This window comes from Rana temporaria, chromosome 8, assembly GCF_905171775.1.
Source record: "Rana temporaria chromosome 8, aRanTem1.1, whole genome shotgun sequence".
NCBI classification, from domain to species: domain Eukaryota; kingdom Metazoa; phylum Chordata; class Amphibia; order Anura; family Ranidae; genus Rana; species Rana temporaria.
The window spans coordinates 68,766,238-68,791,822 of record NC_053496.1 but is presented as its reverse complement, the minus strand read 5'-3'; the positions used below and the strand labels follow the sequence as shown (position 1 = coordinate 68,791,822).

At 45.3% G+C, this 25,585-nt stretch overlaps 1 protein-coding gene across 1 annotated transcript; it reads left to right on the top strand.

The window, feature by feature from the left end:
• Positions 1-1,753: 1,753 nt before the first annotated feature.
• Positions 1,754-24,976, top strand: LOC120947039 (glutathione S-transferase kappa 1-like). Its single transcript, XM_040361976.1, has 8 exons — positions 1,754-1,871; positions 10,700-10,781; positions 14,346-14,474; positions 17,896-17,996; positions 18,095-18,130; positions 20,522-20,638; positions 20,761-20,854; positions 24,750-24,976. The coding sequence occupies exons 1-8, from the start codon at positions 1,803-1,805 to the stop codon at positions 24,791-24,793; spliced, it is 672 nt and encodes a 223-aa protein (XP_040217910.1). The 5' UTR covers positions 1,754-1,802; the 3' UTR covers positions 24,794-24,976.
• Positions 24,977-25,585: the final 609 nt, after the last annotated feature.

Here is a 25,585-nt window from a genome sequence, read left to right as displayed (position 1 = left end):
CGTATAATTATTTAAATTTATTATTTATTTACATGTATTAATATATTCATTATATGTAGAATAGACTACAGGGGAATAAATTCCCAGAACAAGAACTGATGTTTAATGTAACTGAAGGTGAAGGAGTGACAGAAGCAGGGGAGGGGAGGAATTCCCCACCAGCTAGGTGTGAGTGACAGAAGTTAGATGAGGGGAGATATTCCCCACCACAAGGGGAGCTAGACGTGAGGCTCGGGGCCGTAGTCTCGCGAGACTACGGCCTAACGTGATTCGCATAGATCAGTGAGATCTACACAGAGTTCCAACCATACAGCCGCCCGCACCCTGGCGTGGCGGTGATGGGGAGAGACGGCCTAGCACACGGAGGATGGGGTCCCCAGGACAGGTCCGCAGCAATGGCGCAGTCGATTCGCGACAATAGCGCGATTGGTGCAGGGAGATCCTCACCGCCACGCCCCCCTCAGAGATGAGACGCTCTGAGGAGAAGAAGGGAGGTAGGAAAAAAGGCGCCGAGATGTTAAAATGGCGTCGTCCTACCTCCAGTCAGAAAACGAGCAGTGTGCAGAGCGCACCGGGGGGAAACAAAAGAAGCAAAGCAGCGGTATATTGTAAAATAAACAAATAAAGAAGCCCAATGACTGTAAGATGTACACATCAGAGGAAACCGCGTTCTCTACAAAACGGGTGGCACAGATAGCAAAGTGGGAAAAGCATACAGCAAAAACTAAACGTTTATCATTTTTTGAAATATCAGTTGTGCTTCATAAGACAGAAGGTTGATAGAACAACACACAGATGAAGGTCTGAGGGGATCAGAGGGTATATACAGATACAGGTGGAAGTTGAAGGGAATAGCGGAGGAGGGAAAAACCTCTGTAGCTGTAATAAAAGCCGGGGTGGGAGGGGGGGGGGATTCCCAGCACCCTGTGGAAAGACGATGTGACATTAGGATCTACACAAATTAAAAAAACTGCTGATAACCAAATATCAAGCAAGCCTACATAAAAATTATAAACATAGAGTAATGTACTTATCTGAGTTCTGGCTATGAGCAGAAAGAAAGAGGAATAGGTTACCTCAGACAGTCCCTTATATAGGCTACGGTCTGGGAGGGGCTACACTGCCCCAGGGACTGCTGGGAAGGGTAGTTCTTTGAATTTTTTAAGTTACAATAAATGTTTACTGTATTTCTGCTATGGGCATTATTAAAGAAAGATAATGCATAAGATATGAGCCTCCTGTCTGATGTATAATTCATAGTTTTGATGCCTTCAGTGTGAATCTACAATTTTCATAGTCATGAAAATAAAGAAAACTCTTTGAATGAGAAGGTGTGTCCAAACTTTTGGTCTGTAATATATATATATATATATATATATATATATATATATATATATATATATATATATATATATATATATATATATATATATATATATATATATATATATATATATATATATATATATATATATATATATATATATATATATATATATATATATATATATATATATATATATTTTCATTAAGTTTAACTCGACCATGGAAATCTATTTTCATTGTAAATCACTTCACATAAAAACGTGGCAAAAACGCGCAACTTTGAAACGCGCAGGTGTGAATGCAGCCGATTAATCGTGCAGCACTAGAGAGAGAGCCTGCATGTCTTATTTTCTGCTGCACTCGCTACAAGTCACCAGCAGATGGCGGCATGCACAAGGTCAGACAATAACCAGAAGCCTAAACTTTGTCCCTTCCCACAATGCTGTGCGGTGTGTGTAGACTCGGAGGGCGCAGACATGTCTAAGCGGAGGGTGTTGGAGCTTTTCTATGATGTGGTCTCCCCGTATTCCTGGTTGGGGTTTGAGGTGAGAGTTCCCATTACAAGTCAGCTCTGTGTTCCTGCAGTGATATCTGTGTACAATGGCTGTACAGAGGGGGGCAGACTGCTCAGTGACAGTATAGGAGGGGGGGGAGATTCTAATCTTATAATTAATTCTGTTACATTGTGGGGGGGCATCAGCTGTCATGTTTTTCCCTTTAATACCCCCCCCCCCCATGCAGTATTAGTTGGTATGACCCAGGACAATAGTAAGCAGTCATAGTAGAGGACAGACAACTCCATTCCCTCCACCTTCCTCTGCTTCCTATACACAATCAGACTTTCAATAGATTTTTCTGTCCAATTGGGAGATTGTTTGATGCCCCATACACTTAATGATCATATTGATCGATCTGCTCTCCACTGCTCAGAATTTCCATCCAGACCAGATTAATTCCAATTGGTTGTGTTTAAAATCGATCGAGGATACAGTATGTGTATTTTTAATAATGCATAGATCAGATCAGATTGTAAAGAATCCTTCAATCCGATTGTTATGTGTATGACCACCATTAGGCTGACTATACACTACAATCTGGTTGTTGTACAATCTCCTTTAACCACTTCCATACCAGGCACTTACGCACCTTCCCGCCCAAGCCAATTTTCAGCTGTCAGCACTGTCGCACTTTGAATGGCAATTGCGCGGTCGTGCGACGTGGCTCCCAAACAAAATTGGCGTCCTTTTTTTCCCCACAAATAGAGCTTTCTTTTGGTGGTATTTGATCATCTCTGCGATTTTTTTTTTTTTGTGCAACAACTAAAAAAAGACTGAATATTTTGAAAAAAAAAATACGTTTTTATTTTTTTCTGTTAATTTTTTTGTAAATAATTAAGTTTTCTCTTTCAATTACGGGCACTGATATGGCGGCACTGATGGGCACCGATGAGGTAGTACTGACGGGCGCACAAATGAGGTGGCACCGATTGGCGGCGCTGGTATGCGGCGCTGGTATGCGGCACTGATGGGCACACATAGGCGGCACTGATGGGCACACATAGGCGGCACTAATGGGCACACATAGGCAGCACTGATGGGCACTCATGGGCGGCACTGGGCACTCATAGGCGGCACTTATGGGTGGCACTGTTGGATACTTATGGGTGGCACAGATGGGCACTGATAGGTGGGCACTGGGCATGGATGGGCACTGTTTGGTGGCACTGATGGACATTGGGGTGGCACTGATGGACACTGTGGGGCAGCACTGATCTACCCATGTTGCCAGTCAGTGCCCATTTGTGGGCACTGATTGGCATCTTTTTTTTTTTTAAATTTTTTTTTTTTTTTTTTTCCAAGACTTTTTTTTTTATTTGCCTTTCCCTGGTGGTCCAGGGTGGGCTTCCCTGGTGGTCCAGTGTGGCGATCCGAGGGGGGGCTGCGCTGATAAACAATGAGCGCGAACCCCCCCTGTCAGGAGAGCCGCCGATCGGCTCTCCTCTACTCACGTCTGTCAGACGCGAGTGAGGAAGAGCCATCAACGGCTCTTCCTGTTTACATCGTGATCAGCCGTGGTTGGACACGGCTGATCACGTGGTAAAGAGTCTCCGCCGGAGGCTCTTTACCGAGATAGGAGATGCGGGGTGTCAGACTGACACCCCGCATCACCGATCGCCGCGCTGCGCGCCCCCACGGGCGCGCGCGGCATGAAATCCTGCAGGACGTCCAGGAACGTCCAGTCAGGATTTCAAAACCACTTCCCGGACGTAAATCGGCCATAGGCCGGGCGGGAAGTGGTTAAGGTCACCATACACATTGCAATCTGACTAACTGAATTAGTACAATCTCTGTACAACTTCAATTAAAGATTTTCCAAAAGGATGTAATATGAGGACAGACCTAAATTTCAGTTTCTATCCAATCAGGCACACCCTTGTACTACATAATTGATGGTAGATGTACAGTGTATGGTCACCGTTTAGACAAGGTGGGGCACAATGCGACATTTACTTTGTTGAGCAGAACGCATTGGCTTCTACTATAAGCCCTCGTTCACATTGGAGTGGCTTGTCATGCGATTTGACAGGTCAAATGGCACGACAAGTCGCACTCTATTGTGGGCAATCGCGCTGTTCAAATTGATGCAATGCCGACTTTGATTTGACATCTGTGCAGGAAGCCTGAAGTCCCACTGACATGCGGCTTTGAAATTGCGTGATTTCAGATAGTCGCATGATTTCAAAGCCGCGGTCAATGTGAGGGGTAAGGCCGATTTCACACGGCTGTTTATTTGCAGCCTCAGGATTCCAGCAGCAAGAATCAGCGGGTTCTTGCACCGGAAAGATTGAGGCATATAAATAGCAGCATCCTATCCACACACATGACAGGCTGACAGCAGCCTATCCACACACATGACAGGCTGACAGCAGCCTATCCACACACATGACAGGCTGACAGCAGCCTATCCACACACATGACAGGCTGACAGCAGCCTATCCACACACACGACAGGCTGACAGCAGCCTATCCACACACACGACAGGCTGACAGCAGCCTATCCACACACACGACAGGCTGACAGCAGCCTATCCACACACACGACAGGCTGACAGCAGCCTATCCACACACACGACAGGCTGACAGCAGCCTATCCACACACATGACAGGCTGACAGCAGCCTATCCACACACACGACAGGCTGACAGCAGCCGCCGCTATGAGCATGTAGCCTCACACAGAGCGACTCCCTGTGATTAGGGAAAGATGCAGCCAGCTACATCCAGGCTCAGACATCTCTGCGGCTGCATGCCAAAAGCAGTGGCCGCTGTCAGCTTGTCATTAGTTTAAGTAGGCTGAGTGGCTGCTGCATATCTCATACCCCAGCCATTCCAGATGCAAGGACTGGCTGATTTTTGCCTCTGGTAGCTGAATGTAAATGTTTGTGTTGAGGCTGCAGGACCCCTGACCCTCTGTCTGAACAGTGCTGATTGGCCCTGGGCTGATCGCATGCAGCTTCCTAAGGGGAAAAAAAAGCACTCTAGCAATACACACCAAACTGAGCATGTGCAGAGTGTCCCCAAGGCTCTGTACTGTCAGGAGATGGATTGTGGACTGTGGAAGAAGGGGAGGATCAGAGAAGACAGGATTAAACAGCCTTTTTACACAATGCAGAGGATTAACCCCTTAGTTTCCACAGTGAGTATAACAAGCATGCTTTTACTGTTGTGGATTTAGTAACACATTAAATGCTTGTTTATGTTTAGGGCTTTAACCACTTCATTACTGGGTACTTAAACCCCCTTCGTGCCCAGACCAATTTTCAGCTTTCAGCGCTGACGCATTTTGAATGACAATTGCGCGGTCATACAATGCTGTACCCAAATTATATTTTTATAATTTTTTTCACACAAATAGAGCTTTCTTTTGGTGGTATTTGATCACCTGTGCGGTGTTTATTTTTTGCGCTACATACAAAAAAGGACAGAAAATTTTGAAAAAAAACCTACATTTTTTACTTTTTGTTATAATAATATCCCAATTTTTTTTTTCTAGGTTTAGGCCAAAACGTATTCTTCTACATATTTTTGTTAAAAAAAAATCGCAATAAGCGTATATTGATTGGTTTGCGCAAAAGTCATAGCGCCTACAAAATAGGGGATAGCTTAATGATTTACTTTTTACTAGTAATGGCGGCGATCTGCGTTTTTTTTTTTCCCGTCAGGCCTGCAATATTGCAGCGAACACATCGGACACTTTTGACACAATTTTGGGACCATTCACATTTATACAGCGATCAGTGCTATAAAAATGCACTGATTACTGTATAAATGTGACTGGCAGGGAAGGGGTTAACACTAGGGGGTGAGGAAGGGGTTAAATGTATTCCCTGGGTGTGTTCTAACTGTGTGTGGAGGGGGACTGACTGGGGGAGGTGACCGATCTGTGTCCCCATGTACAAGGGACACAGATCGGTCTCCTCTCTCCCTGACAGGACGAGGAGCTCTGTGTTTACACACAGAGCTCCACGTCCCTGATGTCACCGCCGATCGTAGGAACCTGGCGGACATCGCGGCCGCCAGGCACGCGCATTGGCTTCCCAGCGATGTGCCAGGCACAGTGTTTCCCCGCTGCGCGCCCCCAGCGGCGTGCACAGGGAATGTAAATAACAGGACGTCCACCCGGCACTTGAGAGCCGCGCTCTAGACGTCTTTTGTCTATAGCGCGGGTCTCAAGTGGTTAAACAATGTAAAATTGGTTCATGCTATTAGCTTGGTTACACCTATAAACATGATAATACTAGTCAGTCTAAAGTAATCGGATGAATCTGAGCTGATCAGCAGTATGAACAGCCTTGTTACGGCACAAAGGTCTATACAAAGTATACACAGTACCAAGGTCACTCTTATCTGCTTACTTAACACAGTGTGCATGGCTTGTTCTAAGCACTAAACCGTATAATGTCACTAAGATATCTGTATTCTCCAAAAATGTTCCATACACATCCACTAGGGGCAGTGCACATTTGTTTGGGTTCCATACACTGTTCATCCCATGGTCCATTGACCAGTGAGGCTCCCCCCCAGACAACTGAGGAGCCGGAGCCGTGGCACCATGCCTGGCCCACGACAGAGCAAATGAGTGCCTTTTTTTTATTTTCTTTGCTCAGATTATGAGCTTTTTTATTTTCTGTGCTCAGATTATGAGCTTTTTTATTTTTGTAGTGACTGCACACGGTCAGTAGTGCAGGCTACAGTGTGACTGGTGTGTGAATGTGGGTCACATTCCTGCCAGCAAGGCGTGTCACCTTGGGTCGTCAGGGAGAGGTTATCCCCACGACCGTGTGAATGTGGTATGAATGGACAGCAACACCATTGGGGCCTTAGCGTGGCGTTGCTGCTCCCAAGTCCTACATGGTGGACTTGGGCTAAACCAATATGAAGTGGATGTGGTGTGTGTGTGTGAGCACAGGACCCCAGATGGCAAGTCACTTTTTTTTTTTTTTTTTATATTTTTTATTCTTTTTAGTTCCTTTTTTTTATATATATTTTTCTTTATTTCGTCTTTCTCAATTCGCGGCAGCACCCCCCCAGGCCCATGCCTGAAGCTGGGTAAGGGGCCCCATAATTCCTGATGGCGGTCCTGCCTGGCATGTTGGCATACAGATGTGTTGTCCTGCAAGTGTGGTTGCTCAGCTCGTCCGTAACGGTGCTGCTGCAGCTGCTCTCCAGCTGACCTGTGCACTTCTGGTGCTGAGTTACACCTCCTTTATGGGGAATAACTTTAGGCCGGACGTTAAACATACGCGCACCGCACATAGCCTGCATCGGGCGCACGTACGTTCGTGAATCGCCGTATCTCCCTCATTTGCATATTTGAATAGAAAATCAATGGGAGCGCCACATGCGTCCAGCGTAAATATGCGCCCACGATACGACAGCGTAGACAAGTTACGTCGGTCGGATGAAGCCTATTTTCAGGCATATCTAGTTTTGTAGGCACGGCGCATAGATACGACGGCGCATATTTACACTTACGCGGCGTATCTCGAGATATGACGGTGTAAGTGCTTTGTGAATCTGGGCCCAAGTCTGAAAAACAGGCTCTGGGCTGAAGAGGTTAAACAACAAAGACATCTAAGCATAGGTAGTATTGTAGGGCACAGGTTCATAACCAGTGTTAAGTATAACTCTGGATGGATTTCTGATGGATTCAGGGTTGTACATGCTAACATACATTACTAGAGTTTTACTAATACTAACTATGTCAGAAAGATCTTGGCAAATCTGTTTAGTTCAGCTGTAGCTGGGAGGAGGCTGCAGTCGGTAGGAGGATCAGGATTATTACAGTCAAGGTGTGACCAGGGGCGGACTGACAACTCATGGGGCCCCCGGGCAATAGGAGATTTTGGGGTCCCCGGGCAATAGGAGATTATGGGGCCCCCAGGCAATAGATTAGGGGGCCACTAAGTATACACGCACACACATACAGTATACATACACAGTATACATACACACAGAATACACACAGATACACAATATACACACACAGTATACATACACACAGATACACAATATACACACACAGTATACATACACACAGAATACACATACACACACTGAAAAGGTACTGGAGAGGCGGGGCAGCTAAAATCTTTTTTTTTATATAAACACTGACTTTTACATACTGTCCCTGGTTTTACTTAGGCTGGCAATCCTGATGGGGCCCCCTAGTGGCATGGGGTCCTCGGGCAGTGCCCGGGTGCTCGAATGGTCAGTCCGCCCCTGGGTGTGACTAGATTCTGAGGAAAGGGAGCAGGACCCCTGAAACGAGTCAACCATTATTAGACTGTACTCTAGGCTGCATTGTTTTATCTCGCAGTTGTGGAGGCATCTGTAAATTTGATGTCTGCAGTGGTAATAAATGCTTTGGTTTATCTTTAACCTACAGGTAAGCCTATTATGGCTTACCTGTAAATATTTCCTAAACCGGTGATGTCAGCGGTGACAGCACACGTTGCTGGAGGGCTTAGTTTTAAGGTAAGTTTGACATAATGTGCTGGTATGCAATGCATACTACCACATTATAACATTGCCTTTCAGGAGGAAAAGTTGCGAGCACGGCTTTTTTTTTCCTCAGAGAATAGGTACAGGCCGACTCAGGGCCGGTGCAAGGATTTTTGCCAGCTCAGGCGAAGGTGCACAACACATCAGGGTACAGTGCACATCAGGGTACAGCACACATCAGGGTAAAGGGCACAGTACATCAGGGCACACGACATTGAGACACAGCAGACTGGGGCACAGGACATCAGGACACATGGCACAACGGGGAACGGGGCACCTGGCGCACATCAGGGCATATTGGCACACATTGGGGCATATTGGAGCACATTGGGGCATTTTGGGGTGCAGCGTTTACCTGGCAGCCAGTATGCAGGAAGCATCTGTGATAAGTTCTCTCTCATGTCACGCTGCCCCGGCGGCCTTTCCTCTCTTCTCGTCCATCCCAGATGATGTCGCAAGCAAATAGGGATGGACGAGAAGAGAGGAGGGGGCCCGGGGCAGCGTGACATGAGAGAGAACTTATCACACACACTGCCAGTTTGGCTGCAGCGCTCCCCTCCCTCCCTCCTCATCTACACTTCACACACAGCAGGCATCTCCCGCTGTGTGTATCGGAGCTTAGTGTGAAAACTGGCCGCGCTGTGAGAAAAGTCCTGCCCTCTTCCTAGATCAGCTTGTGTGATAGACGCATTGTTCTGCCTATCACACGAGCTGATCTAGGAGGAGGGCGGGACTTTTCTCACAGCGTGGCCAAAGTTAAAGCGGAGCTCCGCTGAAAAAAAAATATTAAAAGCCAGCAGCTACAATAACTGCAGCTGCTGACTTTTAATATTAGGACACTTACCTGTCCTGGAGTCCAGCGCGGTCCGCAGCAGAGGACGAGCGATTGCTCGTCACTCTGCTGCCCCCCCCCCCCACCGCGCCATCCTCGGTGAGGGAACCAGGAAGTGAAGCGCTCCAGCTTCACTGCCCGGTTCCCTACGGCGCTTGCGCAAATCGCGCTACGCCTGCTGATTGGCTCCCGCTGTGTACTGGGAGCCGAGTGTTTCCAGAACACAACGGGGGGACGGGGACGGGGGGGAGGTGACGTCATGCCCGCAGTCTGCCCGAGACTGTGTGACCTGAAGTGGGTGCAAATACCTGTCTTTAGACCCCCCTCCCCCTGAAAGGTGTCAAATGTGACACCGGAGGGGGGAGGGTTGCGATCAGCGGGAGTTCCACTTTAGGGTGGAGCTCCGCTTTAACACACTAAGCTCCAATACACACAGTGAGAGATGCCTGCTGTGTGTAATCCTGGGACTCACAGAGACGAGAGAGACACTGACACAGTGACACTGTAAATTTTCCGACCTGTTCCCTAGCGCCGTAAGGCAAGTGCCCATGTTGCCTTGCGCTAGCGCCGGCCCTGGGCCACCTCCCCACCCTAAAACCCCACCCCCGGCCACACCTTTCGTAGAGAAAGGAAATACAGTAGTGCCAAAAAATAATAAGTTAACTATTAGAACTGTGTTTCACAAAAGGTGCATGGTTCAGGAATGTGTAACACACAAAGTACAGTGTGTATTGTGTGTATTGTGCAGTGGTGATAAGTGTGCATCACACGTGGTGCAGAAAAAAAATGCAAAAGGGACAGTACTTACAATATGAATGTCAATGTTACATCTTTTATGCTCTAAATGAAAGTTTAGAGAGGAGAGGGCCCACAGAGGTGCCGGAACAGAGTTCCATCTGAAAAAAAAGCCCTGTTTGTAAGTGTATATTTTTATGTTTTAGCTTTTAACAGTCATGCACACTGGGTGTTTAGCTCCTGTGCAGCAAACCTCTGCATTTCCTAACTTCTAGGAGGCACAGCATCCAGCCCCTCTACCTACGGTCTGTCAAAGCCATTAATGTGTTTCACGCATATGTCCCTGAATACAAATGACCCTAAACAGTACCACTCGGTATAATGCTCAGCCGCTGTATATTTTTAGCCTGTCAGGCTTTGACAGGCAGTAGGGCTGAATGCTGCACCTGTACCTTCCAATTGCACGAAAATGCTGGGATTTGATGCACAGGGGATAAATGGTGTATTTGAGGCCTAGCTGGACTAGCTTGCTACACTGGGCCAGTGCAGTGTCTCAATGTTATATATATATATATGTGTGTGTGTGTGTGTGTGTGTGTGTGTGTGTGTGTGTGTGTGTGTGTGTGTGTGTGTGTGTGTGTGTGTGTGTGTGTGTGTGTGTGTGTATATGTATGTGTGTATTTCTGATATGTTATAAGATATACGTATGCATAAAATAAATGTTACATTTCTCTTTGTATCAGGTCATGTGCCGATATAAAAACATATGGAATGTAGATGTTCAGTTTCGTCCTGGACTCCTCGGGGCAATAATGCAAGGAACAGGTATGCAAACAAAGAACTGAGCAAAGTACTGTAACCGCTTGCCAACCGCCCTGTGGAGATATACTGCTGCAGGAGGGCCACTCTTAAAAAGGAAATACGCACATATATACAAAATAAACACATACATAAACATACAGGATTTAAAAATGAGAGGTTATTTATTTTATTATATCTTTTCATGTGACAACACTGAAGAAATTACAAAAGAGAAGGTAGCGCTGCGCTGTAGGTGGGGAATGGGAGAGGTGTGTAGAGGAAGTAGGATGGTCTGTATGTGATTATAGCAATATAAACAACATACCATCAAAAGATATTGCTATAATCACATACAGACCATCCTACTTCCTCTACACACCTCTCCCATCCCCCACCTACAGCGCAGCGCTACCTTCTCTTTTGTTATTACCTTATGGTCTGATACACCTTTCAGTGCTGCAGCTGTAACCCCTCCCCCTCTCCCCCCCCCCCATCCCCTTTGGTAGCGCGGTAATACTCACTCCTTCACTGAAGAAATTACACTTTGCTACAATTTAAAGTAGTGAGTGTATAGCTTGTATAAGGGCCCTTTCACACATACGGACAAACGGTCCGTTTATTACAAGTTTGTTTACGGACTTGTAATGAAGCCCTATGGGATTGCAGACGTTAGCGGATGATGCATCCGCTAACGTCCGCAACCATCCGCGTCCGCTTTTGCGGACGGAAGAAAACCCTATTTTTCTTCCGTCCGGCGGAACGGATCGGATGAATACGGACACACGGTCCGTATTCATCCGATTCCCCATAGGGGAGAGCGGAGGAGAGACAGGGCGGTCTCTGCACAGTGTGCGGGGACCGCCCTGTCCGCCGACAGCTCAGAAGGGATTTACGGAGGAATCCCCGCTGAGCCAAACGGACTAACAGAGCGGATCAATTACGGATCCGCTCCGTGTAAAAGAGCCCTAACAGTGTAAATTTCCTATCGCCTCAACATAACTCAACACACAACCATTAATATCTAACAGCTGGCAACAAAAGTGAGTCGACAATAGAAATAGCAGGATGGCGAGAGATTATTAGGGTATAAATAAAATGACAATAACTAAAAATAAAATTAAATAAATGGGCAGTACAATAAATAGTAATATAGTCCAATGAAAAGTCCAATAAAATATCAATAACGTGTCCAAGGAAAAGGAAAGCACTAGCGGCAGCTACCATAAAAAGCAGAAGCAGGCTCTGAAATGTATGCAAAAAAGAGAAAAGGTGCACCTATCTAAGTGCTGTATAAGAAGTTTTAATGGGATAATGTATATCACACAGCCAAATGGCTACTCACATGATGTAAGGGATCAAAGGCATGTAAAAAGTAATCAGGTCCGGTGTCACTGTGGGGACCAGTTGAAGATGACAGCGATCTCTATGCCACACAAACTCCTCGGCAAACAAGGGGGGGCTGATGGTAATGGGAAATCCACTTTCACCCTGTGAGACCATGAAGGAACCAGGAAGCGCTGTAGGAGACGGCGTGCGCCTCAGCGTGGAGCACAGCGACGCGTCGTCGAACTGGAAGTGACATAGGGCAAGGAACGGACCAATGGGATGACTCGTTTCTCAGCATCCGCTGTCATCAGATCCATTGGATGAATCATTGCGTGGAGCGCAGCGTCGCGTCGTCGGACCGGAAGTTAGGTAGGGCAAGGAACGGACCAATTGGATGACGCGTTTCTCAGCATCCGCTGTTTCATCAGATCCATTGGATGGATCTGATGAAACAGCGGATGCTGAGAAACGCGTCATCCCATTGGTCCGTTCCTTGCCCTTCCTCACTTCCGGTCCGACGACGCGACGCTGCGCTCCACGCTGAGGCGCACGTGCACGCTGTCTCCTACCGCGGTTCCTGCTTCCTCCGTGGTCTCACAGGGTGAAAGTGGATTTCCCATTACCGTCAGCCCCCCCTTGTTTGCCGAGGAGTTTGTGTGGCATAGAGATCGCTGTCATCTTCAACTGGACCCCACAGTGACACCGGACCTGATTACTTTTTACATGCCTTTGATCCCTTACATTATGTGAGTAGCCATTTGGCTGTGTGGTATACATTATCCCATTAAACTTCTTATACTGCACTTAGATTGGCGCACCTTTTCTCTTTTTTGCAACAAAAGTAAGTACATCTGTAAGTGAAAATGTCCAAATAGGGCCCAGAGTGTGGCCACAATTATTTTCCAGCACTGCCTTAACTCTCTTGGGCATGGAGTTCACCAGAGCTTTACAGGTTTCCACTGGAGTCCTCTTCCACTCTTCCATGATGACATCATGGAGCTGGTGGATGTTGGAGACCTTGCGCTTTTCCACCTTCCGTTTGAGGATGCCCAACAGATGCTCAATAGGGTTTAGGTCTGAAAACAAACTTGACCAGTCATCACCTTTACCCTCAGCTTCTTTAGCAAGGCTGTGGTCACCTTGGAGGTGTGTTTGGGGTCGTTATCATGTTGGAATACTGCCCTGTTGCCCAGTCTCTGAAGGGAGGGGATCATAGTACATGTTGACATTCATGGTTCCCTTAACTGTAGCTCCCCAGTGCCAGCAGCCTCAGACCATGACACTCCCACCACCATGCTTGACTGTAGACAAGATACACTTGTCTTTGTATTCCTCACCTGGTTGCCGCCACACACGCTTGACACCATCTGAACCAAATACGTTTATCGGCAAACTGTTTCCAGGCTTTCTTGTGCATCTTCTTTAGAAGAGACTTCCTTCTGGGACGACAGCCATGCAGACCAATTTGATGCAGTGTGCGTTGTATGGTCTGAGCACTAACAGGCTGACCCCCCACCCCTTCAACCTCTACAGCAATGCTGGCAGCACTCATACATTTATTTCCCAAAGACAACCTCCTGGATTTGATGATGAGCACGTGCACTCAACTTCTTTAGTCGACCACGGTGAGGCCTGTTCTGAATGGAACCTGTCCTGTTAAACCCCTGTATGTACTTGCCAATCTTTTTGGCTGCAGCTTGGTTTCAGGGTCTTGGCAATCTTCTTATAGCCTAGGCCATCTTTATGTAGAGCAACAATTATTCTTTTCATATCTTTTAGAGCAGGGATATGCAATTAGCGGACCTTCAGCTGTTGCAGAACTACAAGTCCCATGAGGCATAGCAAGACTCTGACAGCCACAAGCATGATACCCAGAGACAGAGGCATGATGGGACTTGTAGTTTTGCAACAGCTGAAGGTCCGTTAATTGCATATCCCTGCTTTGCCATGAGGTGGCATGTTGAACTTCCAGTGACTAGTATGAGATAGTGAGAGAGAGAACCAAATTTAACACACCTGCTCCCCATTCACACCTGAGTCCTTGTAACACTAACAAGTCACATGCCACCGGGGAGCAAAATGGCTAATTGTGCCCAATTTGGAAATTTTCATTGGTGGTGTACTCACTTTTGTGAGATACTGTAGGTGAATATTTCCTGTAATGGTTACGTCAGATCATTCACAAACTTTTAAAATACTATATGTATAAGATATACATTTTAATATACATATATATATATTCTATTTAACTTATTTTTATAGGTAATACTCCACCTGCAATGGTTCGAAAAAAAGGAATATACATGCACTTTGACCTGATGAGACAAGCTGAATTCTGTGATGTTCCTCTGAAAGAGCCAAGTGATTTCGCTGAAGTAATGTTTAACAAAGGTTAGTCCTTTGCTGACTTTGGTCAGTGCTTTTTCTGAGCAATAATCATATAGGCGATCAATGCACAAAATCTGCATCAAATACTGCAATTTTGTTTGCATGATAAATAATCAGGTTACCTATGGTTATTCAGAGGTTTTAGTGCCCACTATATGGTCTTGGGGTCCTTTTACACGGATCCGTTTTTGCTGCGCTTTTGGTGTTTAAAGCTGAAGGAAATGCATGATAAATGTATTTCTTTAAATCCTATGGAATAGCTCACATCAATGCTGTGCATCAGGTGCTGTGCATTCTTTAAAGTCCTGCATGCTGCATTTTTGGTGAATGTTTAAAAAAAACTTACCAAAAACGCAAATCCTCATTGAAATGAATAGAAAATGCATCAAAAGTACAATAAAAAATTTGTTATTGGTGGGCTTTTTGTCACATGTCCATGTTTTTACAGGTGCAGGATTGGAGTCGGGAACCCAGAGAACGCATCAGAAACACATATGCTTTTTCTTTCAATGGAGCAGTGTGAAAGGGCTCTTATTCATTAGGGAGGCATACAGAGCAGTGTTTGTGTGCCAAGTGCAGTGATTTTTTTTTTACAGCTTATCAACTATTGCAGCGGACATATCGGACACTATTTTGGGACCATTCACATTTATACAGCGATCCATGCTATAAAAATGCATTGATTACTGTATAAATGTGACTGGCAGGGAAGGGGTTAACACTAGGGGTGATCAAGGGGTTAAATATGTGTCCTAGGGAGTGATTCTAACTGTAGGGGGAGGGGACTCACAAGGGGAGGAGACCGATCGGTCAAGGGAACACACCATCGGTCTCCTTACACCTGACAGGACGTGGATCTGTGTGTTTACATACACAGATACACGGTCCTGCTCCTTTACTGGGCAATCGCGGGTACCTCGTGGGCACGTGCATCAGGTTCCCAGTGACGCGGCGGGAGCGCGTGCCCCCTAGTGGCTCGGAAAGGCGAGGATGTCATATCACGCCCGCCCACAATGAGAGCTGCACCGTCCGGCCGTCATATGACGGCCGGCGGTGGGCAAGCAGTTAAAAATGCCTGTAAACGAAACATTTACAAGCTGTTACAGGCTTTTGTTTCAAATGCCTCTTTCCAAAAAATGGTTCTAAACTGAACTGCCTAGGAACTACTATAAACGACCCTGTGTACATGTACTGATAAGATACCATAGAGGAGACTTCAGGGGCAGCTGAAAAAAACACCCAACTGCTCCTAAATGTCTGTTTATCAGCAGCCAGGGTACATGAAGCCTTACTGCTTATTTGTATCACACTAGGCAAGACTTTCACTCTTGTAGTGGTAGTAAGTCCGCCGTAAGGGTAAAGTTTCTGCTTTCCAGAGCTGGACTTTTCAAATCTAAGGATATGGGGATCCTTTATGTTTACACAGAATTTTTACTTGAATATTCCAAGTGAGCAGAAAATTGGGACAGGGATGTATTTACCGTAATAGTACTCAGTCACTCAAAATACAACTTTGCCATATAAGGAAAGGGTCTACAGCGTGCATGATCAGTACAGAACATCCATTTTCTGAGAAAATGTTGTGTAGCTTCAAGCGGGGCTGCATAGTGAAGTTTGTTGCATTGGTACTGAAGGTAAGTATAACGCCTCGTGGGCAGCATTTAAGGGGTTGGAGGAACTAATTAAAAATAAAATAAAGTATAGTTGTTTGCATGCTTGTTACAAGGCTGCTATAATTGATTTGTCCAGTAGAGGGCAACAAGCTCAAGGTGAATATTGTCACATTTGTGAGAATGTAGAACGTTGTCTCTAAGCGCCAAACCCCCCAAAAGTGATATATTTAAGCTTACCATTTCTCAAAGCTGAACTCCCAGGAAAAAAAAAAAGATCCCTTACAGTGGGGCTGCCCCTTCATTTCAAGAATAAAATGCTTGTTTAGCTCTATGGGGCACCAAAAAGCAGTTTTAATGACCCGATCGCCAGTCCGTGCAGGCTTCCTCCAGGAAGACCAGTGCTTGCAGCAGTAGCGACTGGTGCGCAAAATTTTTGGGGGGGCGCAAACAAACTGAATAAAAAAAACATCAAACGCTGCCAGGGTGCCCATCAAACGCTGCCAGGGTGCCCATCAAACGCTGCCAGAGTGCCCATCAAATGCTGCCAGTGTAACCATCATATGCTGCCAGTGTGTCGCTTAAATGCTGCCAGTGTGCCCATTAAATGCTGCCTCATCAACTGATGATGTCATTGATTGGATGCCAGCAGCTGGGTGCACAAGGAAAACCTGTGGCTTTGGGTAACTAACAGGAAGGCTTCATCCACCAGATGGCATGCATAAAATTTAGGGGCAAATTTCAACCCTGGTTGAAAAAGCCTGCTTTATATCATCAAGACCCAGACAATGCCCATAACCCTGCATTCGATATAAGGACGCTGAGGGACAGTCCACTGTCAGAAAATAGGGGAGCAGCAGAGAGTGCCACCTGCTGGTGGATCAGGGGATCTAGTACAAACAACTTATTTTTGCTGCCTCTAGACTCTAATGCCGCGTAAACTGGACCGTTATTCATGTCATTGAAAAAAAAATGATTTTCTCGACGTGATTCCTCTCAAGCTTGCCTTGCATACACATGATCTTGAAAAAAAATGCTCGAGCAAAGCGCGGTGACGTACAACACGTGCGACGGCACTATAAAGGGGAAGTTCCATTAGAATGGCGCTACCCTTTGGGCTGCTTATGCTAATTTCCCCAACTCATAACTTGCTTCTGAGCATGCATGTTTTTTTTCCCCCTCGTTAAAGCGTACACACAACCGTTTTTCACGACGTGAAAAATGACAATGTGAAAAACGACAAGAAAAAATAGAGCAGGTCCTAAATTTTAAACGCCCATTTTTCTCGTAAAGAAAAATGCTCTGGAGCCTACGCATGACTGTTTTTCATGACCAATTTAAAAAAAAATTATTTTTCTCGTCATGAAAAACAGTCGTGTTTACGCGGCATAAGTGGCATTTAATCCTTGCGGTTTGGGGCAGCCCCACTGCAGGGGAGAATTTTTCCTTTCCTCCGAGAAGGCTTTAAGCATGGTAGCTGCATTAATTACTTTGCTTTTTTTCAGTTATTTGTTTCCATGTATTGCCATCTGTTAATTCTGCCAATAATACACGTTCTGTCCGAAGGGTAGCCAAGCACACTCACTGCACTGTATCTTTGGAGGAGCAGTGTGGCCACCCTAGACTGTCCTTGAAGTATCATTTCACAAAAATCTGCCCACTTTTGTCCACTTCTGTAGCTGGATTATACACAGGACTGAGAATTGTCTCTTCCATGTTAGTGGTACTGCGCCAGTCACCCAGCACTATTCCATAGAAGGGTAAATGAGTCGCATGTTCTCCATACTAAAAGGTAGCGGTTGTTTTTCTTACAGGAAGTCTCTCAGCCATGCGCTTTATCACGGCTGTTCAGATGATGCATCCTGAATTCTTAGAACCGGTTTCAAGGGAGCTTTGGATGCGGATCTGGTCTGAGGTCAGTTCTGCTTCATGTGCCTATTTTTGTTTGTCTGTAATTGACAAATAATAATGTATATGGTGTATCGATGCTTATAGTGTGTTATTGTTTTATAGGATAAAGATATTACTGAACCAGAGAGCATACTGGAGGTACTATTATTACTTCTCTGCTATAATGTGCTGTGACTATCTGTATGAAAATCACATTCTAATGTAAAGACATTGGTTTGACAGCTAAAAACTTCTGTTTCCATGGTTATTCAATGCGAATGGCGGTTTGCGCTAACAGGGTGAAACATTGAGGTGATCATTGCTTGTACAGATTATGAATTATGAAGTAGAACTAAACCCAATCACTAAAATATCATAACAGATCTGCTATGTTAATATCATTTCATATTTTGCTCTCAGTCTTTTTAAATATGCAGTTTGATTAAAGTGGATGTAAACCCCAATTTTTTTATTTTTTTTTGCTGTCACAATGTAGAGTAAAAGATTTCCTATCATTTGTGCCCAGTCTTGCCACAAATAGTTAATCCAGCTCTGAGCAATCCTCTTTTATTGTTCAGTGTGATAAAACGGACTAACAGAGAAAAACCTTAGTCCGTTCCGCCCCCTTGCTGTGAGTGACAGGTTATTTACATATCTCATGCCTGGAGACCGGCATTATTTTTTTAATTCCCACCCCCACTCCTTTTCCGAAGTCACGTGGTTAATTTTCTGGATTTTGACTGGATGTTGGTGATCATAGCAGAATTCAGTGTAAGTAATACATGTTGATAAGGGGAGTGTAGAGGAGGGCGCGGAGTCTGACATCACGACTCCACCCACCGAGCTCCAGACAACAGATCCACCCACAGAATCTGCAGTTTTTCAGTTCTTATAACAGACAGAGGGGAGACATTTGACAGGTAAGGATACATGCAGGAGTCATCTATATCCTTATAGATCAGCACTATGGCAGTAGTTTAGAAAGTATGAGAGTGGGTTTACATCCACTTTAACCACTTCCCTACCCGCCCATAGTCAAATGACGTCCACAGATGGGATCTCCCATTCTGGGTGGATGTCATATGACGTCCCAGGCTTCCCGGCCGTCTGCCGTGCACCCGCGATTGCCTGTGCTTACAGCAGGGCCGTGGATCTGTGTGAACCCTGCACTCTGTATGTAGCACATCCCAGATACAACCAGCCCTTTGAGGGCAACCATACTGTAGATGCAGCCTGCAATGAAATGACACCCCTGCCCTAGAGCATGATCAGTTATGTATGTGTGCAAAAAAATTGAATCTGCACATTTATTAACCACTTCTGAACCAGAATGTTTTAATTTTTTGCAATGCGGCACTGCATCACTTTAACTGACAATTACACGGTAGTGCAATGCTGTACCCAAACAAAATATATGTGCTTTTTATTTTGGTGGTATTTGATCACCTCTACGGTATTTATTTTTTGCATTATAAACAAAAAAAGACCAACAATTTTGGAAAAAAAATAATATTTTTTAATTTCTGCTATAAAACATAGTAATATAATTTTTTCATCATTTTAGGCCAATATGTATTCTGCTACATATTTTTTGGGTAAAAAAAAAATCCCAATAAATGTATATTGATTGGTTTGCGCAAAAGTTATAGCGTTTACAAATGATGCAATATTTTAATGGAATTTTTATTTATTTATTTCACTAGTAATGGCGATTAGCGTTTTTTTTTTTTTTTTGCGGGATTGCGGTGGACAAATCGGACATCTAACTGACACTTTTGACACTTTTTGGGGACTAATGACACCAATACAGTGATCAGTGCTAAAACGAACAATGCACTGCTACTGCACTAATGACACTGGCAGGGAAAGGGTTAACAGGGGTGGTTAAAGGGTTACTAGGGGGTGCTTACTAACTGTGGGGGGGGGGGGGGGGTTGCATTGATTGGGGAAAGACAGAGATCTCCCCCTTGTCCCCTTTCAGAACAGTGATCTGCCTTGTTTACAAAGGCAGATCACTGTTCTGCCTCTCGTAGGGATGATCACGGATGACTGCCGGAAATCGGGTCTGCCGGACCCGTTGATTGACATCTCCGCTAGCCAATCATGACGCGATCGTGATGAGGCAGCCAAGGCGGCCACCTGAGGGCGCCAGTAGAGGGGGTGGTGCCAAAGCTAGGGGTTCCCCACGAGGTGCTTATCCTAGCGCTGGCGGCTGGCGCTGCTTACACCTGTAAACAGTTTGGCATACTGCCAGGCGGCGCAGCACAGCCTCGGCTGGGCGACATTAACTTCACCCGCTTGGCTCTCCTGACTCGAGTCCTCGCACTACTACTGCACTGCAGTCATTAGAAAACTTTTATTAATGCAATATTGTGCTTCATATGAATATAAAATATATTGGAAAATTCGCTTTGCATGTGAAGTCCAAAAATTAAGCAGGACCATAGCAATTAAAGGGTTCATGCTATATTTCCTCCCAGGCCATGCTTATACTTTTCATAGTGTTTTTTGGTTAATTTTTTTACCCTCAAAATGTATGTTTCTTTTTAGGCTGCTAAAAAAGCAGGCATGTCGGACGACATTGCTAAAAAGGTTTTGGCCAGCGTGTCTTCACCAGAGGTTAAGAACAAACTCAAGGAGAATACTGATAGTGCATTAAAGTATGGGGTAAGCTTGAGTAATGGCTGCTGGATTTTTCTTACAAGGAAGCAGAAATGAAGCGTTTATACAAGAAAACAAGCAAGCTATGTTTTCATTCCTTTCCCTATTTTTTGTGTTTTTCTCCTCAGGTATTTGGTATGCCTTCTATTGTGGCTCACATTAATGGAAAGCCACAGCTGTACTTTGGATCTGATCGCTTTGAACTTTTAGCACACAATCTAGGTGGGTTTTCTAAACATATTTTTACATATTATTATTTTTTTTTGTTTTCAACAGGCAGTCTCTTTATTGCAGAATAGACATTTAATGTCTTTTTATATAATGGTGCAGAGTTTTTCTGATCATTCAGAAATGTACATCTCCTACTAGCAATGTAGTGCTAAACCTGCTAATAATTATGTGTATTTTCACAGACCGGTATATACTTGCAGTTATTTAAGAGAATACGTACGTACAGGGCCAGGGTAAGGATTTTTGTCTACTTAAGCGAGGGTACATTAAATTGCACCCCCTCCCCCCAACGATCCTATTGCCATCCCCTCCCTGTGGGCATGGTTTAAGAGAGACGATCAGACTGCGGGCATGGCACAAGGGATGAACAGGTGTAAGCAGGGCCATTTGAAGAAATTAGGGGGCCCCAAGCAAACAAACAAACAAAAAAAAAACTTTTTAAGTTGAGAAGCTGGGGGGGGGGGGGGGGTTGGGTTTGTCGGCTTACACACTGAAGGTGTTATTTAATGATAACACAGAGAAGACATTAGCCCCCAGGACAGGGCAGGGCAGGTAGGTAGGTGATGGATCTGGTGAGTCATTGATCTTTGGGATGTGGAGTAGAATATCATCCTCCATACAACCCAATAAAATCATAAACATGGAATATTGCAACACAAGCTAAACAAATGCTGAGACCATAAACAAGCATATTGGGAAATGAGAACTGGGCAGATAGAAATATGACATGAAAGGAAAGCAGTGTTTATGAGAGGCACATGTCTAGGATAGAACCCCCACCCCTCCCCCTATCAGTCCTATAATAGATCTGTACACAGAATGTTACCTGCAGTCGGTGATCTGTGTCTTGGCACCTGTCAGTGCATGGATCTCTGTCCTAGTCCCGAGCTGGCAAGGGGCCCCAGCAGGGAGGGCCCTTGCCGCACCGCTGATTCCTCCTGCAGTCCGGTCGGCCGTGTACCATAACCGCGCGGGAGATTCAGTTTGCTGTTCCCGGAGCCGGACTGAAAAGGAAGTGAACACTCAGTGTGTGCACTTCCTGTCAGTCCGGCCGGGAACAGGAACCTGATTCTCCTGTACCGCGCGGTTATGGTACACGGCCGACCAGACTGCAGGAGGAATCAGCGGTGCAGCAAGGGCCCTCCCTGCTGGGGCCCCTGGCCAGCTCGGGGCCCCAGGCAATTGCTTGGTTTGCCTGTCGGGTTCCGACGGGCCTGGGTGTAAGCACATAGACACATTTCACACAAACATCTTGTGCTTAATCATTACAATGACTAAACTAACTGATAGATCTTAAATAGACCGTCCCAGTAACTGCAGGTGTTCTGGGGGCTTTGATAATCAGCAATAGTACACAGTCCGATCAATCACAAAACTTCAGCCCCAAAGAGCATCTGAGTAAAGATTCAAATACAAAATCAAACCAACCAACGATCGCATATAAACATTGTGTATTAAACCATGAGTACAACACCAGTAAATAATTTGGAAAAATTCATAGAAATACATATAGTGTAGAGAGAAAGAAGAAGAAAATCCTTAGTGAATATAAAAACATTTGTCTAATATGAGCATGTATGTGCATACAATGTTTCAATGTTTCTATGGTCCAAGTCTTTGTGTACAGGAACTTGGACCTTCAGTTTGATTTTGTATTTGAATCTTTACTCAGATGCTCTTTGGGGCTGAAGTTTTGTGATTGATTGGACTGTGTACCATTGCTGATTATCACCGCCCCCAGAACACCTGCAGTTACTGGGGCGGTCTATTTAAGATCTATCAGTTATTTTAGTCATTGTAATGATTAAGCACAAGATGTTTGTGTGAAACGCGTCTACGTGACCTTGTGTTGGTGTCTTTGGTGTTATCACTTTAAACAATAAAAGGCAATCGGAATTCCTGGATATGCAGCCATTTATTTTCTTATGGGTGAAGTTAATGTCGCCTGGCCGGCGCTGTGCTACACCGCCTGTCAGTATGCCGAACTGTAAACGGGTGCAAGTAGTGCCAGCTGCCGGCACTAGGATAAGCACCTCGTGGGGAACCCCTACTCAGGAGAGGCAAGCCGGTGAAGTTAATGTCGCCTGGCCTGGCCGGGGCTGGGCTGTGCTGCGCCGCCTGTCAGTATGCCGAACTGTGAACAGGTGTAAGTAGCGCCAGACACCGGCGCTAGGATAAGCACCTTGTGGGGAACCCCTAGTCAGGAGAGGCAAGCACGTGAAGTTAATGTCGCCTGGCCGGGGCTGTGCTGTGCTGCACCGCCTGTCAGTATGCCGAACTGTGAACAGGTGTAAGCAGTGCCAGCCGCCAGTGCTAGGATAAGAACCTCATGGGGAACCCCTAGCCTTGGCGCCACCCCCTCAGGTGGCTGCCTTGGCTGCCTCATACTGGCGCCGGCCCTGCCTACGTAGGTGGATGCAGCATTTGTCCCCTGCCGGCTATAAGACTGAGAACTGAGCAATCAATGACTGCTGATCACTCAGTTCAGTGCTCGCTGAGCACAGAGCTGGTGACTGTCAATCAGCGGCTCTCTGGTCTGCCTATCTCGCACTCACTGGAGTGCTGGGCTGTGGAGGGGGCTTGAGTGGCTGGCTCAGTCTCTCAACAGCTCGCTGAAAGGCTGGGTCAGCTGCCGGTCCAGGCTCCTGGGCAGATGCCAACCGTATAGCCATGATCTTTCCCCAGCCTGGACTCTGTGACGTCAGCCGACAGCGGGCGGAAAATGTGTCACAGGAGTGCAGAACGAACTGCACTCCTGTGAACACAGCCAGACAAGCTTTGGCTATTCTTGTCTTTTAAACAGAAGAGGTAAAGTGCAGAACATATATTATCAAATACTTACCGTAATTTTCCTTTCCTGATTGACTCCATGGCAGACGGAGTTCCCACCCATTGGACAAGATAGATAGCGATAGAACTCAGGGAACCCCATGAACCCAAAAGAACCCACAGAAAGAAATGGGCAGGGAGGACTATTACGGTACAGGAGTAGATGTACTCAGAAAGAGCAGGTATATCAAAAATAGGTAAATTTATTGGTATAGTATCAAAAAAATAATAAAAACATCAGACATCAAAAACAATACATATATCGTGACAACCAATCAGATCACCGAAATTGCAGTCCCCAAAGGGGGAGGGAAAATCCAGGTGAGCGTAGGAGTCATGGTACAGGAAGTCTCTCTTCTAGTTTCGCAATATTACATCGCTTCGTCAGGAGAAATTCTGAAAACATAAATGAAATGAGACACATGTAGTCCAATTCGTGTAGGTGAACCTACCGACAGGAACAAATATATATGGTAATACATATTGGGGACTAGAAGCTGTGTCACCTACCTGAGAGCTGATGTCCTGTTAGCTCAGACGCCCAGGCAAGTAATTTTGCTTCTTCACTGATGTGCACAGATAAGGCGGCACTAATATTAATATGCAGCACTAATGGGCACAGATTTGCGTCACTGATGGGCACAGACTGGCATCACTGGTGGCCACTGTTGAGGCTGCACTAATAAGTGCCCCGATTATCTGTACAGTTCTCCTGCTGATTGGCTCTCCTCTCACTCTGTCAGTGTGAGGCGAGGAGAGCCGATAAGCAGCATCTCCTTGTTTAAAAGTGATCATCTGTGATTGGACACAGCTAATCAAATGGGTAAAGAACCACGTCATCGACTCTTTACTGAGTTTGGGGTCACAGCGTGTCCCAGGGACACAGCACGCCTATGACGTCGGCCCAGAACAAGAGAGGATCTCACCTGCAGGCTGGAGGCGTTTAAAAAAAAAATATTAGCTGCAGTATAGTAAATTTTTGGGTTTAGGTTCAATAACACTTTATTTGTAAGCAAACAAGATTTTCATCCAACATGTGTCTGTTCTTTATTTTTAGGTGAAAAATGGTATGGACCAGTCCCTCAGAAGTCCCGTTTGTGATGTCTAGAAAGAGAGAACACAAAAATCCAAGAGCACTTGACCCGTGTTACCAATGTAGCATAGAGTGCCCACCACGGCAATATTTTGTAAAATTGTAATTAAATTACTAATGCTGTAAATATTTTATACAAGTAAATATAATTACCATTAATAAAAGGAAATGCCTCTTTAATACAAAGTTCATTTTGGATCTTGAACTATTTCTGTATGTCTAATGGGATCTGGGCCAAAAACCCAAGCAAAAAGTGCCATTATATCTAGTTTACTTTGTTGCCTTTTTGTGTTTTTTTTTTTAATCAAAATACAAAAGCAATGACCTTATTGTGTGCATTTTTTTGTTCTGAAATATAATACAAACCACTGAATATAGATCATAAAAAGCCCACTTCTTCAAGCTTTAGCTGTCTCATGTTACACTTCCTGCACACAGGGTGTCAGTCTTCGGAGCCTTCTTAGGATACATGAAAATACAATGCAGAGAAAGAAGGGTTGCATCATAATGACATCACTGGGCACTAGAATGTTTATTCAAACGCTGCAACATGCCCCCCACACCTCCCCAGCGCATTCCAACATTTGGGGCTTAATCATAGTATACTCTTGATGAATTTCGTGAAGACCTAGACACTCTCTGTGATGAAGCCCATAAAGGTGAAACATTTTAGAGAGTTTTCATGCTCATGTTGCACTGTTTGTATAGCTGAAAAAACTTTCTAGAGCCCAGTGACCTCATACATGTGCGGCTTTCCTTTCTCAGCATTGTAGATACCACTGAATGTTTGGTTATCTCCT

Coding starts and splice junctions, on each gene's coding strand:
- LOC120947039 (XM_040361976.1), top strand. CDS start 1,803: ATGTCTAAGCGGAGGGTGTTGGAGCTTTTCTATGATGTGGTCTCCCCG. Junction 14,475..17,895: donor TGAAGTAATGTTTAACAAAG/GTTAGTCCTTTG, acceptor TTTTTCTTACAG/GAAGTCTCTCAGCCATGCGC. Junction 20,855..24,749: donor ACTTTTAGCACACAATCTAG/GTGGGTTTTCTA, acceptor CTTTATTTTTAG/GTGAAAAATGGTATGGACCA.